Source organism: Anas platyrhynchos, chromosome 6 (assembly GCF_047663525.1).
Source record: "Anas platyrhynchos isolate ZD024472 breed Pekin duck chromosome 6, IASCAAS_PekinDuck_T2T, whole genome shotgun sequence".
Lineage (NCBI taxonomy): Eukaryota > Metazoa > Chordata > Aves > Anseriformes > Anatidae > Anas > Anas platyrhynchos.
This window is the reverse complement of record NC_092592.1, coordinates 8512361-8535134: the sequence shown is the minus strand read 5'-3', so window position 1 is coordinate 8535134 and position 22774 is coordinate 8512361. Positions and strand designations below refer to the sequence as shown.

Here is a 22774-nt window from a genome sequence, read left to right as displayed (position 1 = left end):
AATTGCACCCACACACAGTAGTAAAATATATGGTACAGAATTTGTGTTTTCCGGGATAAATATATATATATATATAGTATCAAAAGAAGGAATATCAACCGTAAAGAACTCTCTCCTCATGGGTTTTTAGATTTGCAAACATAAAAGCATGCAAAACAGATAGTAAATTCATTATCCAACAAAAATAAACACTGAAAAACACAAAGTCTAAGTTCAAAGAGCTCCTTTTTACAATTTGTAGGAAAGACCTATCATGAAATATGGTCACAGAATGAGACTTCTGATTAAGTAGTATAGGCTAACAGTGCCACCTGTAATTATGCACCCAAATAGTTGTAATTATGCATTTATATAAAATATGTGGCGAATAAATATGTCATTCTTGAGCTTACACTTGATCTGTGTTTTTTTTCTAATTCAGTTGACCTCAATCCCACTACACAGATGACAGTGGAAAGAGCAAAGGAAGGTGGATTAATGACTTGAATTTGCTTTACCATGTCTTTATTCACATCATTGAACACCACATATACTCTGTGATAAGACGATAGATACCTTCTTGAGTAACTGTCTCTACATGGAGACTACCTGGAACTTAGGTTTGGGATACTAGCCAAACAAACTGCAAAGAGTGGGAAATACATCTCACCTCTCCCCTACCCATCTTCAACTTTCTCACTTTCATTACATCTCCCAAATCAACACAGTATATAATTCTATGAAATGTGGGATTTTTCTCCACTATCTACCATCTGACTGCCTTGTAAATATCCTATGTTCAATGGATCGAACATAGGAATTTTATGCAGGTGTTAAATGATGGTAGTTCCAATCTGTCATAACCTCCAGCTACAAAACAGGGACCAGGACAAGCACTGAAGTCTGTATAATGTTTTCCATGCAATTCTATGTATTCTAGCAGGCAAAACACTACATGTATTATCCTGCAGCCACCTCACTTCGCAACTCCCTTCAGCATTTTTCTACACTTATTAATTGTCCAGGTGCTCTGTTGACTCGCTGCACGCAACTATCTTGATATAAGGACTGACTACACACAACACTTAATCCTTGTATATACCACACACATCATAGTCAATGGCTGTTTATATACAGAATCCCATCTTAGAGCTTCCAGGTATTTGGAAAAAGTGACTCTTCAATGGATGATGGTGACAACTGAGTACCTTTACAACACCACGAGACTCAGAATGTACATGTTTCCTGCTGAGGGTACGTAAGAAACTACGTAAAGATACAAAAGAACAAGAAAGTCATGTTCCACTGTGCAGTCTGTGTGTGTGAACACAGTTGTTGAGAGGTCTTCTAACAAAATTAATTTACAACAACCTTACCATTTTAATTCTGACCCTTTTTTACAGCACATTTTCTCATTCCTCTTGTCTACATCTTAAATCAGTCCTTCATAAACATCATCCAGACACTGAAAATCAAAAGACTGGTCACAAAGTATAGTGCTCAGATACTGTTTCCTTTGTCTCATGTATTTTAAGCTTGTTTTACTTCTACAATTCAGGACTGCACACTAGTCATGTCTTCAAGCTTTTCATCTATAAACTCGAAAGCACAAACTATTTTTTTTTTTAATGAAAGCTGAAGGCTCTGTCCACGTCAAAACAAGGGCTGCCTCAACATGGACGGCTATGGTTAGTGGCCATGTTTTGCCAGGCCATTCTCTGCAGTGTCCCTCCATGTGCTCCTGCTCAGTACCAGGACTGTAGCCATGTTGGGCACCTCCACAAGAAGCGCAAAGGGGAGAGATGAGGGCTGGAAGAAAAAAAATCTCACATCTTTAGATGTGAATGAGAGCCCTGAGGACTCATCTACTCACAGGTCTCTAGATACCTCAGAAGAAAAAAAAAAAAAAAAAGAAAAAACTCATGTTGCTAGATGCAAAACTGTAAGAACTGGCAAAACTAATAGAAGTAATATAATGGGCTAGAAAGGACACCATGCTACAAACGGGTCTAACTTTTGGCATTATTTTACTCTACAATGCTAGCCTTCACAAAGCTCTTTCACCTTCCCTCTAACCTTCTTCAAAATCTTTAAGTTGATTCACAGTACAGTCATTTCAATTCCTTCTTACCAATACTTCCTACCTTAATGCTCTATATTGAAGGCTTTATTGTTCCACAGAAATGTTGATTCCAAAATCAATCTTTCAGAATGCCGTTTACTACCTATAATACCATCTTGCTAATCACCAGTCATGCCATTTTAAGCATTTACTTCTGCTATCCCACTTTTAGTGTTAACATGTGCTATTAATAATTGTACTTTTTAACACCTCTGCCCACAAGCTATCACTAATAGCTTTCAGAGCTAGTAGAAAAATAAAAAGCCCTCTCAGGGGGTACAATTATAACTACCCAGTACATCATAGCAAAGGAACCAGTGTTCCGAAAAATCCACAGGAAAATATAAATTAATACGAAAACCTGACTCAAAAACTCAACTGGGCTAGCTAGCATTTTTGTTCATGAAGATGTATTTGCCTAATGGTATATAAAAATTCTGTCACATGATCCTTTGCTGAGCTACTATTTTGCAAAGAAAACATTCGTAATAATCACAAGTTTTCAAAATATGGTAAACGGATTTTAAGTTGAATGAAGTACAAAAAACATAGCACTTTTAAAGAAATTTTTGGACTTACTAAGTCACTTTTATGGTAGTAAACTACTACATCTTACAAATGTATTTGTCAACTTCATAACTTTCCTCTTCAGGACACAATGGCAAATTTTGCATGATTCCAACATCTGATATTTAAAGACAGACACAAAGTTGTACACCCTACATACCATGCATTATAAAATCAACAGCAGTTGGAACTGAAGATGATACTGAGCCTAGAAAGATAGCAAAAGCAAGATGACCAGTACCAAAATGTCACATAATAAACCTGTAATGTTACGTCTATTAGATGACAATTGAAGAAAATAAAATTCATCTTTCAACATTAGTCCATTCAATTCGGAGAATCACATCCTAGGATTTACAAGAATACTGTCCTCACAATTGTGTTTTGTTGTGTTTTTTTTTTTTGTTTTTTTTTTTTAGTAACACTTTCACTGTTGCAAAATCAAACAAATGGCAAGGTATCTAATGTCAGTAACGTATTTTGCAGTAAAAAAAAAAAAAAAGTACTCATCAAAATTTACATTTTGTGTTATATATGCACCTAGCACATCTGCTGTGCCACGGTGACAGATGTTTATTAATATGGATATCTAATCATATTGCTGGTTTGCTAATGGCTCAGTAATTCATCTTCTAAATACTGCACAAGTTTTTGATTATATGTTGAACCAGTTATCAAAATATTTCCCAGTAATTATTTTTTTTTGCATTTCCCTGGCTTCAGAAAAGCAGCATTATTTTGCAGTTTTGTTTCAGAAATCACTATAAAGTTCTATCACCGCACCTCCTATAAGGTGTCTTTATACATATGGTTATAAATGCTGTAGGGGAGACCTGAAGAAACTTCTTTTAACATGGCATCTAATATGAAAATCATTTAAAATTGATGGAAATGTGTTTTGATACGAGAGCGATCCCTTGAAAAAATATTTTCTGCTGTAAGTCTGGTGACCATCGAATAGGTGACTTGGCTCCACTCTCTCAGTTATGCTCAGGAAGATCAAATCCTAAATATTATCTTCTTGTGCACTAGCACACCCACAATTTTGATTCCTTGATACCTGCAACCTGAATACTGTACTCGACTCCCACAAAAAAGTACCTGCCTTGAAAATGCAAAAGGAAACTAATCTCAGATTTTCAGAATAAATAAATGCTTTGCATAATGGGGATAAAAAAGTATTAGAAACAGTGTATTTTTTCTTTGTACTTTTCTTGCAGCAATTTGATAGTTGCACTTTTCATGCTTGTAAGGAAATGTAAGCAAACACATTCTCATTTGTACTGTTGACTCTCAGAGTTATGAATGGCTCCACAGCACTGAAGGGGAATTCTCACTATGTTCCTGTTCTCCAAAATCTCCCACTTTCTTGATGGGCTCTCCTTGTCACTCAGAACTACTTATGTGAACAGTGTAACACAGAGAGAATGTGAGTGAAATGTTTGTGCTGTCAGCCTTAAGCATTCAAGTATCATGAAGTAGGATCCAAAATACCACAAAACTGGAATAAATACCATGTTATTTTAAAAAATAAATCTCAAGTTCTTTGTATTTGCTTTGTTTCTATGCCTTCAGGAGTCACATTTCCAGGATTTGCTCAATAGCCATGAAACATGCTGGTGATGAATTTACTTACAGTAACATAACTCAAGTGTCAAGATATGAAGTAATATGCAACAAAAGATTTCTAACAAAAGTATGAGTTGACAACATTGGCTGTTTGAGCCCAAAATGACAGCAGTTAAAACATGGAAGGTCTTAATCCCTATTCTACTCATCAGACATCAGTAAGAAAGCTCTCTTGCAGCCGCATGGAAGTGAGAGGTAAGTGGTACACTGAGAGATGGACATGGAAAAATTGTTAACACCGGTACTGCCTGCTAGAATGCACACCCTCTGGCAGACAGTTGTCTGCTGATAATTTTGCACAAAGCTGCTTAGCTTATTTTGTGTTTCTTTTCATCTTAAGGAATTCACAATAGATGGGCAATAGAGAGCATTCATCATTCCTGTTGTAGAAGCCCTCTTGCAGAATGCTGTGAGGAAGGGATTTCCTTCCCTTAAGCAATGGAAGTACTCACCTGCTGAACTGCAGAGACTGAACTAGAGCCAGAATTTGGGTCTTAAATAGGTCATTGCTTACTGTTGCGAACTGCCCTGTGCAACCTCTGTTAAGACAGGTCATTCCTGGTTACACTGATTATACACTCCAAAGGTTTTCTTAACAACCAAAAAGGCAAAGGAATTTTCTTCTCTGAATGGACACAGTTCCTACAAAAAAAATATATTCAACACAATTCAACAGGACACGTTACTAACTTGTCATTGGCAACCATCACTGTCACTTCCCTATGTCAAGATAAGAGCACTGGAAAAGCTGCTCTGCACAGACTCTGTGGTGTAACAGACTTTTAAATTGTGTAACAGTAAATAAAATTTCCTAGGACAGAACAGGAGAACTACCTTCTCGGAGTGTTTCAGTTGAATACAACATACCAAAGAGAGTAAGATGATAGGCCTGAGTAAAAATGACAAATTCTTAACCTATTTTTTTCATCAGAACTAAACTATACTTTATTCTAAGTCCTAGAACTATAGCTGTAACTTGTTTTGTCACTCAACAGGAAATACATTTGAAGAGAACTTCTGGAATTCAGAAATTCTGGAACAAGTTGCAGCACAGAGAGCTTGTTGTTCACGGAAATCCTGATGGAATCCTGTGGATTTCTGCTTTGCAGCTTGTGCTGTATCCCAGGCCATGATAATTCTTTCCATATTAATAAGTCTGCTGTATTGATGAGAAAAGCTGTTTTTATCACAGTTAAGCAAACCATTAAACATACTTATGTATTTCTCTTTAAATTTATAATGGTCATCACACTGTATGAGCAGAATTATTTGTCTATATAGCTTTTTAGCAGGGCTTGTCCTACATTTGGTTAGGAAGACAAGTCTCTTGAATTTTTTAAAGCACTAGTGATGAAACACCACACAGTCTAACTGAAAGGGAAACACAAAATGTAGGCTCCACACTGCAGCGAAGATGTAAAGGAGAAGAATGGCCACTCAGTAGGGACTTCCCTTTAGAGTATTTCCACAGTAATTTTTCCTCTCACTGCTTGCTTTGTCTATCCCTCAGAAGCTAATGTGAGATGTTATCTGAGTGGCTCTAACTTGGGAATGGGTGAGAGCAAGGAAGTCATTTGCATTCCTATTCCCAACAACTGTCTGTTCTTCAAGCACAACTTACACTTCACTTGAGATCCACTGAAAAAGCTTTATGATTATCATGGGGCCTCAGAGCCTGCTGTATTGTAGAGAAGAACTGCTCTCAGAAAGAATTTGGTGATGTATGCTGAAAGTGTCCCTTGAGAGAAAACATAAACAAACCTCACAGTTTAAAAAGGTATGAGTAAGAAAAGAAAGACAAGATTCTCCAAGTAACTCAGTGACTCTTATTAATCTAGATTGAACTGCAAGTCCCAGAAGAAAAATTATGACTTGTGTAAAGAAAAGTTGTAAAAGAAACACACGTGGCAAACAGAACACTGGCAGAGCTGAGCTGCAGTAATCAATCTGGCTAGACCACCATTTATAGCCACAATATATTTAGAAATACAAACGTTTTAGACACAGAAGGAAAATTAAAGGAAATGAACAGAGTGAACACTTGTAATATACCTTCCAAGAGCAGTAAGTTCTCTGGCAGCAACTTTTTCCTGCCATATCCTATGTTAGTCACCCAAGAGCAGCAGCCCTCGGTGTACCACAGCACCAAGCTCTGACAGTTGACAGTAACAAATGCCCACCATGCAGTGCCTGCAGTTCATGCCTTCCTATATATGCACTGAGAAATCTTGTAGGTAAATCCCTCTTATTCATTTTATCCTCATCTGATACCTCTATCTGTCCCACCTAAAAAGCAGTATAAACAGAGGCCAGACAGCTTTAATGAAGAGATTCAAAACAGAGAAATGGAATCTTACATATTCCAGTATAATTAACTGCGAACTATGATCTGTTTGTAACTGCTTAGCCAAAAGAAAAAATTGTTATTTTGAGCAGAGCATTACAGGATGTCTAGCAATTACCACAGGACCATACATATAGAAGACACTTCAAACCTCTTCTGGCATTAAAACCAGTTGGCATTCAAACCAATGGAAACAACTCTGAAAATAAACCAGTACTTAATGAAAAATATAAACGAAAGGCATTGGTGTGAATGGCCAAGAATTTCCTTAATTTTGATACTAGTTTATACAGCTCTAGGTGAAGACAGACAGACTAGTCTCAGGATAGCAAGAGAACAAGTGATAGCCACCAGGGTGGATGTGGGATGCTGTCCTGAATGGAGAAAATCAAACAATAGATTCCTCTGCTTCCTCTTTCTCTGACACAATACTAATCAGAAGCACACTACCTGCAAGTATCCCAGAATATCATATATTTTAAGGGTTAAGTACCTATGAAAGTGTGCACAAAGCCCCTTCTTCCCCTGACCCCCCCACATCCCAACACCCAACTGGAAAAACTCAGAAACAAGTATTTAAGCCCTACTACTTGTCACCCAGGTAGGAAGAGGGACACAATGTTTGTGTCCTTAAACAAAGCTTTAAGTAAAAATTCAGTGACTTTTACTATGTAAAGATAATTTTCTTCCCACCTAAAAGATAAACAGAAAAGCAGTGAAATCCAGCTGTACAAAGGTTTACTATAGGCAATGTGAAGATGAGAATGTGTTCAGTTCCCTTACAGAGTTCCAAGTGGGTAACGGACCTCTTTTTATCTTTTTCCCTTGCAGGAAGAACAACCAGACACACACCCTTCTTTAATACTTCAAGTTGAGGCTCTGAGTGCACCAAAGCCTAAAGTAGCTTCCTTTCAAATGGTTGCTACTTATCACGCCCAAGTTTTTAATCTATTTAAACTATTTAAAAAGTTTATCCATCTTAGCATGGGATATGACTCCTTCTTGCCCCTAATGCGATTACTGATCCACCATCCAATTGCCCTGTGCAAAGCGCTTCCTCCTGGGGCAGGCAGTAACTTCTAAGTGCTATTTCATTGCTCTGTAATGTGACTACACTTCCTTTTGATACACTTCCATTGTTCAATCTATTCCACTGCCACTAATGTTTATAGAAAGGAAAAATCAATATAGAGCAAATTGTTAAAAATGGGTAGCTATGCTCTATATTTGTCAGACTTTATACACCGCTGTTCTTCACAGCCAACTTTGACATAAGCTTTTCTTCTATTTCTCCATCTCATGGAAGTGACTCTCTCCTTCCCCAGATGATCACCAAGAATTTTAAATAGCTATGCTTGTGCTATCTGAATCATGACACTCAAGAAATTGTGTAAGGATCCCATTTTCACTGTTTTTTTACAGCTTTAGTTGTTTTATTTATTTTGTTCTTTCGTATGCTGAATAGACATGGACTTCCCATAAAGCTGACAACGACCGCAATCATAATATCAGCTACTTCTTTTAGGGGAATAAATGAGGTGCAGACACAGGGATTATCTCAATCATAATGAAATAAGTATTACTAGAGCAAGTATATTTAAACAACAGCTTTTCAATAAGCTTACTGTGGATTGAAGATACCCTGCTAAGCTTTGAGACTCTGTCTGTTAATTCTCACCCATGCAGGTTATACCGCACAGTGTCACCACTTTCCTCTGCCATCACAGATGACACAGAACTACTGGATGCATTTGATCCACTACTTGCTGACATTAAGGACAAAACTCATATGATCTCAACAGTTCATGACTGAGATAAGTATGCAAAAATATAGTGCAAGAAGATCATACATTTGCAATCTATAATGCAGATATTTGATGCAGACTTTTCCACCTTTACTATCTTCTACAGGCCCAGGTTAACAGCCAGTGCAATCTTCCAATAAAGAATTTACTGCTGTTGGGCATTTGGTGAAGTACGACTCCATGTGTGTGACCTGGACATTCCAAAACACCTGTCACAATATTTACTCATATTAAGGTCACACACCTCCATATCCCCAGATACCAGCCTCTAAGCAGTCAAGTATCTGCTGCATTGCTAAGAACACCGCCTCACTGAACAATGCCAACTGGTGGCCATCTGCCTTTCAGAAAGGCAAGCACTACGAGCCATTCCATCCAAATGCAAGCTTTGTCCATCATCTCCCATCCGACTTCCTTTCAAGCAAACCAGATGGTATGTCTCCACACAGAACTGAGGGCATGACAAGGGAAATGCCAACTTTATAATAAAAAAGCTGAAACCTGCTCTCAGCTGATGCCAGGCAGTCAGGAGTTTGTGGTATGGGCATGTCTCCCTCTGCCCTGCAGTGTTATGCCTCAAAGGTGTCAAGAATACAGTGGAACAGAGAAGCCAAACAGCCCACTGACCTTCATGAACGATTGTACTACATCAGGGTTGAGGTATACTCTAAGAATGAATGCCGCTATCAGCACATTTTAAGGAGAAAGAAGTCTAGTCCGGAAGAGTACCAAAACAGCAACCTCCAAAGTCATGGGATAAAAAATGTGGTTAAAAATGCTGTATGCTGTTGAAGAAAGAAGTGCTGAAACTATTGCTAGGCTGTGTGAACCCCAAAAGGTCCTGGTTTAATTGAAAATGTTTGGAACAGACTCCAGTTCTATTTTTAGCAGAAAACACAGCAGTTGAGTACTGTTTCTGCTGTTCAGCATGCTCCCAAGGTAAGCATTACTAAACAGTTTTTCTCTTTAGTATGCATATTCAGAAAATGAAAATAAACTACAAGGATAAATAAAATGAAATACACAGAAATTACCATAAGAATGCATGTAGCTCTGCAACTTCTTGAAACAATTTTGTTCTACTGAATGCTGACCCTGTCCTAGCTTGACTCTTGGCCATAAAGAAAGGACGGGTTCAAATAAAACCCTGTCTTGTGGACTGATCATTCAGAAGAAAGCACACATTTGGTATGGTGCAGAGGGAGAGGAAGAAAGACTATATAGATAAACTGGTTTTATGAAGATGAAGGCTGTGTCTCTGAGAAGTCAGCGAGGTTTCATCTGCATAGTGATGAGGGTGACTTTATTAAGTGCTTTATGAGGTGCTTTATTAAGTCAAACAACTGGTCTATAACTCAGTTCAGGGAAGAGAGGAAAATAAAAGTAAAACAATTGTTAAGAAGGATTTAGGTAATATATTCAATGTTTTAACCATGCTTCATCTACCTGCCCTATAAATCTCTGATATACAAAATGACCACATCCAGGCACACAGTTTGGAGAAGCTCTAGCTGATTTGGATATGGCTGGGTACCCCCATAAAACCTGCTTTTTGGGTGCACACATGGGAAAATGTGGCTTACTCCATGTAATACATTTTACAGTCTGATAAAGAAACCATGGAAAACATTTTGAAAATTCAAGTCCTTTCTACCTGGCACCATCTTTACTGAATAATGAAAATCTGCATATTTGCATGATTTGAAAGTACCTCTGCAAGAGTGCTTTGCCTGTTTTATTCTTTGCTAGTTCATAATGTCCACTGTGAAACACTACAGCAAGAAAGGGCGTTCTCTTGACAACTGCATTCTAGTTATTAGCCTGTTCTCCCCATGCCCCTACAGGCTTCTTCCTCTCTGGCTTTCTTTCAGTCTTTCTTTTTCTATTCCATCTACTAGCAGCTCATGCTTACATCCCTTTCTGAGGGAGCTTCATAGTACTCTATAGTACAACAGCCACAACGAGGGAAAAAGCCCTGCAAGAGTTTCCTATTCTCTTTATTTCTTCTATCCAAGACCGTGCAAGGAGGAAATAGTGAGTGCTACTTTGGAAGGTATCTTTTAAGTTATTTCTGATAATATGGCACAGTGTGGAAGATTATTCTTTCCATTTTGTTGTGTATGCACCAACCTGCAGAGAAGCTGGAAGCTCTAGAAATTCGAAGTTTGTAGCGTTGCTTCTAAGGTTAAAGAAGAAAGATGGCACAGAAGTTCCTTGCTGGAAGCCTTCCTCACTCCTTTTTTCACCAGACTGCCCACCTGCCTCCTCACTACAATCAGAGCAGCAGTCTAGAAACTATCACCACTTTACTAAATTCATCTCAGTCTTGAGCAAGCCTCTGAAGAGTATCTGCAAACTGTGGTGGCCAGCACCACGAAGTCTACGCAGCTTCAACAGCATTCCCTTCTACTTTATAAAATACCATCCAACCGTTCTGTTTCTTTTTTATGTAACTATGTGTGGCTACTACTGGTCCTCTTTCTTTCAACAGTTAGTGTTGATTTTTATGTACCCACAGAGAATACTATCTGTACTATCAATTTTGCCAACTCCACTTTGACACTTAAACTCTATGCTTGTATTTCATAAACACCAGACAGATCAACAGTGCAGTAACTGCATAAATCAGCTTTTTTCACCCTGGACAATAAGCAGTCAAGAGAAATGCTGGTGTACATCATACTCTGGATGTGACTGATCTCTTGTAGAAGTGCACAGCATTGAATCAGCAATGAATCCAGCAAAAAAAAAAAAAAAAAGGAACTAATATTTTATGTCAACTTTCTGGTCGTAATTAACTCACTGACGTGCCTACACTTCCAATGAAGGGGTTGATAACTGCGGAAGTTTCCAGTCTTTATTTCTTGGAAACCTTCCAAAGGCGTAGCTTCTAATTTCTGCTGATTAATTCAGAAAGAATCTGAACATATGGTGTTATAGCAAAAAGTATATAGCGTGTGCAAAATATAGCAAATAAATTCTGTAAAAAGAGGTCTATATTTTAAAGTGAAAAAGTTAGGAGAGGTGATTTGCCTTTTTAATGCTGCTACTTTATTTCTCCAAGATACTTTTCTGGGCATTCTTTTCAAACAACAGCTTGAGCAAAAATAAACAGAGAAGCAAGACTCGCATCAAGCCTCGAAGTACAAAAACCAGGCTGACTAATGTGCCAACTGGAGAATGCCACAAAAACCAGCACATCCCTAAACATGAACAGCAAACTGTAGTATGTCATTGATCACATCACATCTGGTTTGGACACCGTATTATCAGACTCCCCTGCTAGGTGAGCCTGAGCCATCAGAATAGACTCGGAAAAGTGACAGAGGAGACACAACAATTCTCAGCTGCAGCTGTCAGAGCCCTGAGTGCACCAAAAAGGCCTCAATGGTCTTGAACAACCTCACCTGAGGCCCCCTCCCACAGACTCCACCCACTGGCTCAGAAGCTCTATTTAAGCCCTGCCCTATCCTCACCTTCCTTTTTTGTCCCTGACCTGGCCTGCATTTACAGGTATGTTTGCCTCTGTTTCTAGTTCTACCCTCAGTAGGCTTTGGACTCTACCCTCAGTAGGCTTTGGACCTATATTGCTAGTGTTGTGTTTCCCAGATAGGTCTCTTGTGCATGTGCTGTACCTTGGCTTTGGGAGATTCTCTCTTTGGATAAATTAGACCTGCTTTATCACTTAACTTGTCTAGGACTGCTGGTGGCTTTTGTTATGAGTGCCCTGTGCTGACTGCTGTGTTTGGATGCTGCAGAACTCTGCTCTGGTCAGTGAAAGCTCTGCAAGCACTGGGATTACTTTTGGATCCAGGCTTGCCTCCATTAGGAAGCAGCTGGTTCTTGCTGTTCCCTAGCAGTAGCCTTTATCCTTACAGTCTCAGGGTCTTACTCCTCCTGCCTCAAGGACAATGCAGAAGATGACCATGGGTAGAAACTGAGCAGTCTAAGTTAAAGTGGTGGCTGGCCCTGCAGAAGCCTGGAACTGAGCAGGTAACTCTAAGCCCTGCATGATGGCTGCATGGCACCTTTGGGATGCTCTGCTCCCTACTGGGCAGCCAACATTGCTTCTGTCCATTCCTGTTGAGTGGCAAAAATAACTGCAGTATACAACCTACGCTGCTGTGAGGTGACAGAGCTTTCACCCTTGTGCTGGTCCTTAATGCTGCTCACAGAGATACAGTTCTTCCTTGGTCTGTAACCCACAAGAGACTGCCCTGCTACAGGCTTCCCAGTTGGCTAAGAGCAGTGGCTTAGAGGCTGTTAAATTACTGCCTGAACCCCCACTTGCTTGAGAGACTTCTGTTCATGTTAGCAGGAGCTATCAGGGTCCTGAACTCACTTTGCAGTTTGAGTATAGTAGTCACTAAAGCTAAAAAGTGAAAAACAGCACTTTCTAGCACAAGAGATGCATATTATCTTGTTTTACTGAGAAGTTGTATTTGCTCTAATGTATTCTGTGCCTTCGTAGTCTGTCTCGGTTCTAGTCCTGGGTGGATGCTAAGAAGGATAGACAGACAAATTTATCTGTCTTATTATATTACTGTATTGAGTATGATCCTTGCTTTAAGATATGCTTTGCTATGCATGTGAGGCATGAACATTAGTTCCTCATTAACCTCCTGGCCCAGCCAATAAACACTTCCATCACATCACTTCTTTGCTTCATCTGTGCTAATGACTGTAATACTGGTATCAAGAAGTACTAGGTACCCTGAAGTAAGTGCTAGACTACTTGTAAGATTGCTAAAAATGCAAGGAATTTGAGGTCTACCAAAAGAAGAGTGAAGAGAAACAACAGTTCTTAATTCTCCGTGATTTCTAGAGTGCCCATTGTTCTCATGAAAGTATTAGTTACTTAGAGATACTGAGGCAGAGGTCTTCAAATAGTTTTCAAAATTCCCACTAGTATATTGGTTTGTCATATGTATGCTATAGGACATACAGGAGATGTGACCTTAACAGGTCAGCAAAAACAATGGATTTACAGTATACAAACACTTTCTTGATCTTAAATTTATAAAAAATAGAATTCCTTTTTAAATAATGAGCCTTCTGAGTTTTACTATGTGGAACATGTAATTGTACTAAGAATCTGTCTTCACAGCTTCCACATCTACAAGGAATTCTACAGCATAAAAGAAATGATTGAGAAATGGCTACGGACAGTCCATCAGGGAGTCAACGAAACACCGCAAAAGCAAACATCAGAATTAAGCTGAAGAATTGTAGACTTCCAACCAGCTAACTAGCAGAACTCCCTATGAGTACATTGTTATATCCACATTATTGGGAAGGTAATAATTTTGAAAAGCATTCTTATTCAAAGACCAAGCAAAGGATTGGTTTAGTTTGTTTCTACAAAATTTAAGAGCTTTCTATTTCAACTAGCAAATGATTCCTTGTTTTCATTCAACATAACATTCTTTCAAAAGAATGCCTATCTGTATCTACAAAAGGCTCAAGTTCTGAGCTCTGTTAATTACACCTACACCTGACTTTCTCACATGGAAAATGCAAACTTACAAAATGTTTTGCAAGAACACCAATGTACAATGGAAATTAGGGCAGCTGCATGTCAAAATAAAATAGCTTTTGCTGCATTTATAAAAACTGCCTAATGATTAAGCTTGATATTGTGAAGCATTACTTCACTTTAGATTTTACTTAAATCAAGATGTATATATACAGAAAGCTGCTTCTTTAGAAAAGTTAATTAAACTCTTAATAATCATCAAATGAAAAATTAGGTTAAAATTGGCAATTAGAGGAACAGTGAAATAATTACACATGCTTATAATGTAGAATGATATATAGGTAAGTCAATGCAAGAAATCTGAAATAACAGAACATCTGCATTCTTTTGCAGAACAGCTTGCATTTTCCCACTACAATTGCTCTCCCAGTGAACAATGTTAGGGGCAAAAGTTTATCCTTCCCATATTAGGGAGGAAAAACAACAAGCTCAGCACAATGCAGCTTCAATCAATAGTGATTTAGGAGTACCACAGTTCTTGCAAATTTTATGTAATTAGCTTACCCCAAACCAATCTTTTCCATTAAAGCCTTACTTTGGAATCATAACTCCACTCACAGATTAGTATTTTCTTCCAGAACTAGAAGCATCACAGCATTGATCAGAATTCAGGGAAGACAAGCAATTGCATATGCAGCACTTTAATAACCAAGAGTTACTAGGTTAATTATATTTAAATTTTATAAATAATTTGGAAGTTAATAGCAGTCACAGGGGAAACTGAAGCACCTGCTCTATTTTCAACTTTTTGTTTTCAGTAACACATTAGTAACTTTGAACTTTACAATCAAATTATGAGATTAGGAAGGAACAGACTGTGTGATTAAATGTTCAAGAAAGCAGAAGCTACACCTCAAGTATCATTACAGCAATTGCTACCATAAACTTGACACAGTCCCGGACCTACTGGAGAACATCCTGTATACCTACAGCAAAAAGGAATGATCTCTGCCAAAGAGCTTGTAATCTAACAAGAAAGAACAGACAACTCCAATCCAGTCTTCAAATCATCTTCAAAAGATAAAGAGGATCTGTAAAACTATGGGCAAAGGCCTTACCTCAGTTCTGGGGAAAATTATGGAGCAAGTTTTTAAGGATGGAACACTGAGGACAGGAGTATGATTAGGAACAGATAGCACGACTGAAACAATTAGTCTGTCAAACAAACTGCCTTCTGTGATAAAACAGCTAATTCTGTGGATGTTGGGGATAGCAGTAGATGTTCACCTTCATTTTTAGCAATCTTACAGCATCCTTGCACATGAATCAAAGAGATATGAAACTGCACTGTGGGATAGCAAGTGAGACCAGCAAGCTAAAACACTTGCTGATCTCTAATCCTCAACCTGGAGCAATTCCATGAGAGCTGTGAATGAGAATAAGGAGCTTCCCAAGTACAGCACAGAAAGGACTTCTTTAAAAAATATCTAGCAGGTGGCAAAAGAAGTGTGTATGTATTAGGGAAGTTATGAGCTGACTAGGGAAACTGTAGTGAGAGAGGTAAGAGGTACACCAAAAGGTTTTGACAGTGAAGGCAGGTGGCTTGTTACCAGGAAAGGTGAGAACAGAACTGTAAAAAGTCTGTGTTCAAAGAACAACAGAGAAAACACAGCAGCAAGGAGGCTTCTTAAGTGGCAGAAGCGTAAAGTGCAGATTCAAAACAAAGCGATTGCATGTAAGCATGCATATGCTATCCCATTTCCTCCTTTGATGCTGACATGGAGCTTTGGTTTATCCTTTCCCTTTAGTATCTCTGGTTTAAGTGTAAGCAATGGTTAACAATTGCTTACTGAAGTTAGTTTACACATGGTTTAGATGTATTTTGCCATGTTAATGTTGCATCCGTTGTTTTGGCCACTAGCTGTTCACTGTATTGTTTTATGAGTCTTTAACATGTTTTTTTAACCTGTAAAACAGCAAGCAACATTGTACGTGTCATTCTTCAAACCTAACCCATTCTCTAGCTAAATACTCTTTAACAATTTAGAATTTGTTTTTCACAGTTCAGAAATAAATTCTGACTCAGAAATTTCTAAAAAATATATATAATCACAGAATTTCTAGGTTGGAAGGGACCTCAAGATCGAGTCCAACCTCTGATCTAACACTAACAAGTCCTCCACTAAACCATATCACTAAGCTTTACATCTAAACGTCTTTTAAAGACCTCCCCCTCCAGGGATGGTGACTCCGCCACTTCCCTGGGCTTGAAGTAAAAAATACATTTAAAAAACGGTAATTAAAACATACCTGAATATTTTACTGTTTGTCAATTATGCCTGCTACAGAAAAAAAATCAAATCCATCCAACTTGCAAGTAAGTTGGATATCTAAATACCCTGACTATGGACTGATGACCAAATGGTGTTTGGGGGGAGGAACAAAGCTTGGAATGTTTGGTTTCAACACTACATTCCCCAAAGGTGATTGTCACTTTGAAATAGAGTTGTATAAAAGAACATATGTAGATGTCTTCAGAATTTAAAAAAATCTGTTGGGATGAATACTCAGCACTTCAAAAAAGCACTCCCTTTTAAGAAGTTATAATGAGCCCTAAAAAATAAGACCACTAGAACAGCAAATGATATTTCTGATTAACTATTTGCTGGCATATGTCCTCAGGAAACACCTGAAACTCTTTACAGCTACCATATCTGCAAGAGCATCCACATGAATATCATCAATTATCACTCAAATATCATATGAATAAAGATACAGTACCATGCATGAAATCCACTCAATCTTTTGGGGTGGGAGAGGATGTGTGGGATTTTTGTCTTCAAAAATCCTCATGTATTTGTGAAAGCTGAGTTTGTATACACTTCAGAAGCTCTGACATGCAAGAGGAATGAGCAATACCAGCTGATTCTGCATTATATGATGTGATTTAACTTGACGTATCTCAACACTTCATCATGTATCTGAGGGGACCATGTTTCTATCAGAGGGGAACAACTGCCTGCAGCTACTACTTAGTATACATGCAGTTCTGGCAGGACAGCCAGTATCTTGCAAGTACTGCAAAATCTTAGTTAATATTTAAACTATCCAGCTAATGCAATTCTATTGTTCATTTTAACAATAAAATCTTATTTGTTCCATCTACCATGTTGTACCAAGTAAATCCTACTGGTTCTGTTCATCAAAACAAGTATGATAAAACACATGCAAATATGTGCACACAACTAAATTATACTTGCTTTAGAAATGAATTCATCCTAAAGAACGTCTTTATGCAATTAGTTCTGGTCAAAGTTAGCTTCATGATAGAACCCTAAGAGAGTTCACCTACTTTGCCATATAGCTGAACGGTCCAAAATAACTTTATGATGTCTCAGTGGGACAAAACTCCTTTTGACAAAACAACCTCTCATCTTTAAGCAATTTTTGATGAAATGCTTAAGTTTAAAGATAGCTGTTTTTTTTTCATCTTCTTATGATGCAAACATTAAGTGCCTGTGGACTCTCAAAAGGATCCCAAACTGCTTACTGAAATAATGATGAGCTTTGAATACTCTGATATGAGGGGGATTTTTTATATATACCCGAAGTAGAACTGTAGATTTAATGGCATCCAATCAGTTCAGGGGCTTTAGCAATGTAGGTACTATTACTCTACTTATAAGATATTAATAAATATGTATTGCCACATTGTATGTCAGTGACAGACTAGCAATGTGTGTATGGGGGTGAGGCTCAAGACAAGATGGATGGTGCTGAATGGAAATGATAGAAATCTGAGGGCTAAGAGGGGTGAGAAAAAGGTGAAGAGATTGGTGGATTTGAGGGGGCAATGAAAGAGCTCTGTAGTATTTCAGGGAAGTCTAGCTGTCGAAGAGAAAGCAGGATCATGGGTAACTCTGACTTACGACACCAGGAAGGGCAAAGAGTGAGATATGATGAGGAGCTGTGTGGGTGAACTTGAATAGAAATTGAATCTATTTTTTTCTCTTCTTCTAGTCCTGTGGCCTCTTTAACTCCCAGTAAGTACACAACTGGCATCCTACTCTCTTCTTGGGTCCCCTCGTTTACTTTCCCAAACAAACACTAGAGAGGGACAGCAGCTAAATTGACACTCAGGACTGTGGTTGTTAGCAGGTATGGAGATTTGCTAGATTGGGGAGCAGCACTTGGGGTCTTAAGACTACTACTGAGAGAAAATGTTAATGATGGATTAATTTTCTATAAGTAGAACAGGTATAAGCAGAAGTAGATCTTGGCTTATAATAAGGATAACGTGGGGACAGCGTGGGGGGGATGATTTTGCTAGATTTGTTTTTTAAAGTAATGTTAATTTCCTTAATTTGCCATTTTTACTATATTTCTAGTATTAACTCTGATGTTGGTTGCCATTTAAAAAGACAGGTCTCAATTGCCAATGGCAAGTGAGATGCATTTTGTGAAAAGCTTGCTGATAGTCACGCTTGCAAAACAGGCAGGGGTAAAACTGCAGTGACTACAGCGTACTGTTTGATGCCAGACGAAGTCTAGTAAAATAACCTTTTTTTTTTTAATCCAAAAAATAGGTTAACTCTTCCGGATCTGCCCCTTCCGGCTGCTGTACCGAAGGTGACTGACAGTGCTCGAGAACACAGCTGGCTTTCTCGCTTCCTTCCCCATGAACATCCAGGGATGAAGACTGCTGAGGCCACAGCAAGCACCAGCTTGTCTTAAGGTTTGAGCTCTCCGGTCTGCAATTCAAAGGTCTTGGGCACAGAAGACATAAAGGATTATGACATTTTGTGTTTGTTGCAGCAGATGCTACTCAGGTAAGTCGTGGACTTTTTGTCATTTATTGCCTGAGTAAATCTCTGTTACCCTTCAAATGCACTAAAAAGCCTTCATTTTTATTTAAACTTGATGAGTGTCTTCCAGAGGTTTAGATTGTGGAGACTAGAGAATGTACATCGGTTGCATCACAGGGAAGGGAAAGCAGCATTTCAGTTCTCAGGTGGCCAGGAAGGCCAGCAGCATCCTGGCTTGTATAAGAAGCAGTGTGGCCAGCAGGGCTAGGGAGGTGATCGTCCCCCTGTACTCGGCTCTGGTGAGGCCGCACCTTGAGTACTGTGTTCAGTTTTGGGCCCCTCGCTACAAGAAGGACATCGAGGTGCTTGAGCGGGTCCAGGGAAGGGCGACGAAGCTGGTGAGGGGCCTGGAGAACAAGTCCTACGAGGAGCGGCTGAGGGAGCTGGGCTTGTTCAGCCTGGAGAAGAGGAGGCTCAGAGGCGATCTTACCGCTTTTTATAAGTACATTAAAGGAGGCTGTAGCGAGGTGGGGGTTAGTCTGTTCTCCCATGTCCCTGGTGACAGAATGAGGGGGAATGGGCTAAAGTTGCACCAAGGGAGTTTCAGGTTGGATGTTAGGAAGAACTTCTTTACCAAAAGGGTTGTGAGGCATTGGAACGGGCTGCCCAGGGAAGTGGTGGAGTCACCATCCCTGGAAGTCTTTAAAAGACGTTTAGATGTAGAGCTTAGGGATATGGTTTAGTGGGGACTGTTTGTGTTAGGTTAGAGGTTGGACTCAATGATCTTGAGGTCCCTTCCAACCTAGATAATTCTGTGATTCTTTGTTCAGCTTTTGAAAGCATTCAGTTTCTTGGGCGAGGATGAGATTCAAGGGATTTGTCTGTAGATTTTCCTTTTGGCCACGTTAGATGACTTTATAAATTATGGTAAGGACAACTTGGCTTCTGTTACTAAGTCCTAGAAATGTAATAGACTTGTTAGCATAGTCATTTTTAGCAATCTTACAGCATCCTTGCAGGCGAATTGAAGAGACGTGGCTAGACAGGTAGACTATAAAGTGGATGAAACTGGCTGAATTGTTGGTCTTGCAGCACAATGGTCTGTGAGTCGAACTTCAACTGATGGACTGGTTCAAGTGGTGCTTCTCAGGGATGACAGTGGGGCCAATACTGTTTAACACCTTCAGGAACATGGTTGAGGTGACAGAACAGGCCCTCAGAAGTCTGCAGACAATACTGACTTGAGGTAGTGGTTGATACTTGGATGGTGGGACTACCATTCAGAAGGATCTCGGCACGCTGAAAGAATGGGCTGACAAACTATGAATTTCAGTAAAATCACATGCATGGTCTTGTATCTGGAACAGAACAACCCCGTGTGTAACTGCAGGGGAGAAGTAACTGGGTAACGACTTTGCATAAAATGACCTAACATGAGTTAGCCATGTGTTTTTCTACAGTGAAGGCTAACTGCATAATGGCCTACATTACCAGCAGCACAGCCAACAGACTGAGGGAAGCGATAGCTATGTACTTAGCCCTTGTGAGGCTGCACCCGGCATACTTTGCCTCATACTGCCTGTGCCCTCAGTGCTATGGGACACTGGCAACCTGAAGAGAGTCTAGAGAAAGGGTAGGAGCACATGATGTATGGGACAGAGGCTGAGAGAACAAAGCTTGTTCAGTCTCAAAACCAGGAAAAATCAGATACTAATCTGCATTCTCCTATTTAATGGGGAGGATATAGAGGAGATGGACTTTGATTTCCTTTATTTTGCGATTTTTACTATGTTTCTAGTACTGACTCTGATGTTGGTTGCCATTTAAAAAGACAAGTCTCAATTGCCAATGGCAAGTGAGATGCATTTTGTGAAAAGCTTGCTGATAGTCACGCTTGCAAAACAGGCAGGGGTAAAACTGCAGTGACTACAGCGTACTGTTTGATGCCAGATGAAGTCTAGTAAAATAACCTTTTTTTTTTTAATCCAAAAAATAGGTTAACTCTTCCGGATCTGCCCCTTCCGGCTGCTGTACCGAAGGTGACTGACAGTGCTCGAGAACACAGCTGGCCTTCTCGCTTCCTTCCCCATGAACATCCAGGGATGAAGACTGCTGAGGCCACAGCAAGCACCAGCTTGTCTTAAGGTTTGAGCTCTCCAGTCTGCAATTCAAAGGTCTTGGGCACAGAAGACATAAAGGATTATGACATTTTGTGTTTGTTGCAGCAGATGCTACTCAGGTAAGTCGTGGACTTTTTGTCATTTATTGCCTGAGTAAATCTCTGTTACCCTTCAAATGCACTAAAAAGCCTTCATTTTTATTTAAACTTGATGAGTGTCTTCCAGAGGTTTAGATTGTGGAGACTAGAGAATGTACATCGGTTGCATCACAGGGAAGGGAAAGCAGCATTTCAGTTCTTTGTTCAGCTTTTGAAAGCATTCTGTTTCCTGGGTGAGGATGAGATTCAAGGGATTTGTCTGTAGATTTTCTGTTTGGCTATGTTAGATGACATTTTATAATTAACAGGTTTTTTTTTTGCATAGTCATTCTGAATAACTTAATTCTCCTCATGTGCGGAGTTTTCCAGTGTCTTACAGTACAATGTGTAATAGGATGATTGTTGAAGACTTAAGTGCTTGTAAGAGCTTGGTTTGACCTCTGTCCCTTTGTGGTCTTGAGTCTCTGATGTCTGAAATGCCAGAGGAAAATGAGCAGGAACATCTTGAAAACTCAGTCTAGAACTTACCCCCTACCAGTTTCAAAGTAAGAGGATTTAATCTGGTTTGAGCTTTCACTTTTTCAGCACAGGCTCCTGTGCAGGAATACGCTATTTTAAAGGAAAAGCCTCTGCAGTGAATGAGTTTTCATCCTTTAAATTGAAGATAGCTCTTTGAGACTGAGCTTTTTAAGCAAACATTACTATAGATTACTATCGAAGTAATCTACATAGACATAAAGCAGTCAGTTAATTTAACTCACTGCTTTTATATATAGATTGTAGTATTTGTGACATTCATTGTATTGATGGGTGGTATGTAAATTGAAGAGAACAGACCAGAACTGGCCGCTGAAGAGGTAGACTTTTAAGGGTGCTAAGAAGAGTTTAGTTTGGATTTGGGGTGTAGGACCTATCTGTGAAGTGTCTCTGTGTACTATACTGTAGTTTAAAAACTTGGCCTGTGAATCAGTTGGTTCACTCTAAACAAAAGAGTACTTGCTTACAAATATGAGACATTAAAGAGAATATAATTTAATGCAACGATGAATTCTGAAGTGCTTATATAACTATATTAGGGATCAACAAGCTTATGACTCAGAGTTGTCTTAAGAAAGGTCCATTAAAACTCTTTAAGCAGTTGATTAAAAGCTGTTGTATGACTTTTCAAGTTACTATTTTTCAAAGCTGTTTTTTACAGAAACTGAGTATGTTGCTAATAAACAGGCTTAAGGTACATTATTGATATACAGTCCCAAATGCATGTATTTTTCTCTCAATAAGAAAATAAAAACTTTGTTGTTTTTTTTATGGGCTAAAGTTGCGCCAGGGGAGTTTTAGGTTGGATGTTAGGAAGAACTTCTTTACCGAAAGGGTTGTGAGATACTGGAACAGGCTGCCCAGGGAGGTGGTGGAGTCACCATCCCTGGAAGTCTTTAAAAGACGTTTAGATGTAGAGCTTAGGGATACGGTTTAGTGGGGACTGTTTGTGTTAGGTTAGAGGTTGGACTCGATGATCTTGAGGTCCCTTCCAACCTAGATAATTCTGTGATTCTTTGTTCAGCTTTTGAAAGCATTCAGTTTCTTGGGCGAGGATGAGATTCAAGGGATTTGTCTGTAGATTTTCCTTTTGGCCACGTTAGATGACTTTATAAATTATGGTAAGGACAACTTGGCTTCTGTTACTAAGTCCTAGAAATGTAATAGACTTGTTAGCATAGTCATTTTTAGCAATCTTACAGCATCCTTGCAGGCGAATTGAAGAGACGTGGCTAGACAGGTAGACTATAAAGTGGATGAAACTGGCTGAATTGTTGGTCTTGCAGCACAAT

The 22774-nt window shown here is 39.1% G+C and overlaps 1 protein-coding gene across 22 annotated transcripts in view; it reads right to left on the bottom strand.

The window, feature by feature from the left end:
* CTNNA3 (catenin alpha 3) overlaps positions 1 to 22774 on the bottom strand; it is a 482801-nt gene that overhangs the window by 31693 nt on the left and 428334 nt on the right. The window contains exon 18 of one of the 22 annotated variants that reach the window (XM_013092195.5): positions 4461 to 4939. The exons of the other annotated variants lie outside the window; for them this stretch is intronic. Coding sequence (XP_012947649.3) covers positions 4840 to 4939 — 100 coding nt within the window. The 3' untranslated portion in view covers positions 4461 to 4839. Of the gene's footprint in view, positions 1 to 4460; positions 4940 to 22774 lie in introns of those variants that run through there. 22 annotated transcript variants of the gene reach the window in all.